General features: G+C 43.0%; 1 protein-coding gene across 1 annotated transcript; it reads left to right on the top strand.

The window, feature by feature from the left end:
* Positions 1-371: 371 nt before the first annotated feature.
* LOC120201687 (probable inactive receptor kinase At2g26730) lies at positions 372-2808 on the top strand. Its single transcript, XM_039202256.1, has 2 exons — positions 372-1816; positions 1981-2808. Exons 1-2 carry the CDS (start codon positions 526-528, stop codon positions 2628-2630), a joined length of 1941 nt encoding a protein of 646 aa, XP_039058187.1. The 5' UTR covers positions 372-525; the 3' UTR covers positions 2631-2808.
* Positions 2809-3211: the final 403 nt, after the last annotated feature.

Here is a 3211-nt window from a genome sequence, read left to right as displayed (position 1 = left end):
GGTGTAATTTTGAAAATATTAAAAGTTTAAGTACTAAAACATACCAAAATTAATAATTTAGGTACTAAAGCATAATTTACCCTTAAAAATTATATATTAAAATAATAAACTCATTAAACGATCCAATGGTAGAAAAAAGTATGTTTTTTAAATTATATTTAAAATTCTATATTTATAAAATACATACACATTTATTCTTAATTAATTAAAAATTGTGAATAACAATTATTTTATAATTATAATTCGACGTTGTAGAGGTATATATTAATAAGAAAACATTACAATAATAATTAAAAAAATAAATAAAAGGCTTCCCATCGCAGTATTTCAATTTTCAACTCAGTTTTAACCTTTGTAAACTCGTGATACCTTAGAAAGCTTCCCCTTCCCTCACTCTCCGATTTCTCTTTCTTTTATGGGTTCTCGCCGGAAAATCATCCTAAGTTTAGCCCAAACCGGTCCTTGCCCGCCGCCGGCCGAAACAACGGCTAAATAGCGCTCCATTTTACTACTCAAAAGACCAAAATGATAGTAAATTTTGTCCCTGTTTTTCTAGTTTCTGTTCTGATACTAATATTTGGAGTAAACTCCGAACCGGTTCAAGACAAGCAAGCTCTCCTTGCTTTCCTTTCAGAAATCAAACACGAGAACCGGGTTCAATGGAACTCATCGACTTCGGCCTGCGACTGGGTCGGCGTCAAATGCGACGGAAACCGGTCTTCCGTCTTCACTCTTCGTCTCCCGGGTGTGGGTCTCGTCGGTTCTATTCCACCTAACACAATCGGTCGGTTGAGCCAACTTCGGGTTTTGAGTCTACGAGCGAACCGTTTATCCGGTGAGATTCCGGCCGACTTCTCCAACTTGACTCTCCTCCGTAGCCTTTACTTGCAAGGTAATAAGTTCACCGGCTCGTTCCCACCTAGTGTGACTCGTTTAACTCGGTTGGTGCGGCTCGATCTTTCTTCCAACAATTTCACCGGTCCCATCCCTTTCGCCGTCAACAGTTTAACTCAACTGACCCGACTCTTCTTGCAAAACAACACCTTCTCCGGGTCTCTCCCCAGCATCGACTCCGATGGATTGAATGATTTCAGTGTAGCTAATAACAACCTCAACGGTTCAATTCCCGAGTCGTTATCTCAATTCCCCGTATTTTCATTTGCCGGAAACCTTGCTCTTTGTGGAGGCCCACTGCCGCCGTGTAACCCATTCTTCCCTCCTCCGGCGCCGTCTCCGTCCGAGCTCATTCCACCCACAACCTCCGGTAGAAACTCCAGGAGACTTTCCACTGGCGCCATTATTGGCATTGCGGCAGGTTCTGCGTTTGCAGCGTTATTGTTACTTTTATTCCTCATTCTATGCCTCCGTAAACGGAAACGGAGGCCGGCGAAGGACTCGAAGCCGTCAGCTCCGGTGACAACACGGGATGTTCCGCCGGCGGAGGCGGGGACTTCGTCTTCGAAAGATGAAATAACGGGATCATCGATGGAAGGGGAAAGGAACAAGCTAGTGTTCTTTGAAGGCGGAGTTTACAGCTTCGATTTGGAGGATTTATTGAGAGCATCGGCGGAAGTGTTGGGAAAAGGCAGCGTCGGGACGTCGTACAAGGCGGTGCTGGAAGAGGGGATGACGGTGGCTGTCAAACGGCTGAAAGACGTGGCGGTCAGCCAGAGAGAGTTCGAAATGCAGATGGAAATGGTGGGCAAAATCAAGCACGAAAATCTGGTCCCTTTGAGAGCCTTTTATTACTCCAAAGACGAGAAATTGCTCGTTTACGATCTCATGCGTGACGGAAGCTTATCTGCTCTGCTTCACGGTAAGCTTCTCTGTTTCATCTCATGCATGCATGCATCATACTAAATCCCGATGTACTTTACGGATGTGATTATAGTGTCGCGGTTACGAATACCGTAGACATTAAAATATATATGATTATAGTTTAGGTCGACCTTAAAAATCGTTATGACACGGTTATTGCAGGAAGCCGAGGCTCGGGCCGAACTCCATTAGACTGGGAGAACCGGATGATGATAGCGTTAACCGCGGCTAGAGGCCTAGCACACCTTCACGTTTCAGGAAAACTGGTCCATGGCAACATTAAGTCCTCCAACGTTCTTCTCCGGTCTGATCACGAAGCTTGCATCTCCGACTTCGGTCTCTACCCGCTCTTCGGCAACACCACTCCGCCTAGTCGCTTCGCAGGCTACCGTGCACCCGAAATAGTAGAAACTCACAAAGTTACGTTCCAGTCCGATGTTTATAGCTTCGGAGTTTTATTGCTCGAGTTATTGACCGGCAGGGCACCTAATCAAGCATCGTTAGGGGAAGAAGGGATCGATCTTCCTCGATGGGTCCAATCGGTGGTTAGAGAGGAATGGACCGCGGAGGTTTTCGATGTCGAATTAATGAGACATCATAGCATTGAAGAGGAAATGGTGCAACTGTTGCAAATTGCAATGACTTGTGTATCTACCGTGCCCAATCAAAGACCCGCCATGCCGGAAGTGTTACGTATGATTGAAGATATGAATAGAGGCGAAACCGACGACGGATTGAGACAATCGTCCGATCATCCTTCAAAGGGTTCCGGTGGTCATACCCCGCCCACAGAATCAAGAACCCGGCCTTAGCCTATTGCGCACAAAGTGTAATTTGCTCCAAAATTTGTGATTTTTCTTCTCATTTTTGAAATTTGGGTTTTAATTTTTATTTCTTGAATTTCCTTTGAAATAAATTTTATAGGGTTGGTTAATGGGAATTTGAGTTGTTTTTTTAGGTTGAGCAGTTCCATGAACTTATGGACTGGACTTTAATTTGTAACTCCCGTGCCCTGTCCTATTAAACAAACGTTGTCGTCGCTTCCAATGTAAATCTTGTGTCTTGTATTTTTAAAAAGAATCAATGTGGTCCTAATATTATTTTTTGTTTTGATGCAACCTTCAACTAAAAAAAATCTAATGTCATACTTTGATCGATGGTTTTTTTGTCATTGACAATGACTATTAATTTCTTTTGACGTGGATGTTTTCTCAAATCTGTCACAAATGGAGTATTGCTTGTAGCGGTTAGTAGAGGCGGAAATAACCAGTTTTCGGTTGCATGTGGAGTTATTGAAGGAAAAGGAAAAAATCATGGAGATGATTTTTGCATAAACTTATGGTTAACTCAGAACAGTCTAATGACGAAATACTTACATTAATATTGGTTAATG

This window comes from Hibiscus syriacus, unplaced genomic scaffold (assembly GCF_006381635.1).
Source record: "Hibiscus syriacus cultivar Baekdansim isolate YM2019G1 unplaced genomic scaffold, ASM638163v2 tig00000340_pilon, whole genome shotgun sequence".
NCBI classification, from domain to species: Eukaryota; Viridiplantae; Streptophyta; class Magnoliopsida; order Malvales; family Malvaceae; genus Hibiscus; species Hibiscus syriacus.
This window is presented reverse-complemented; position numbering and strand designations above follow the sequence as displayed.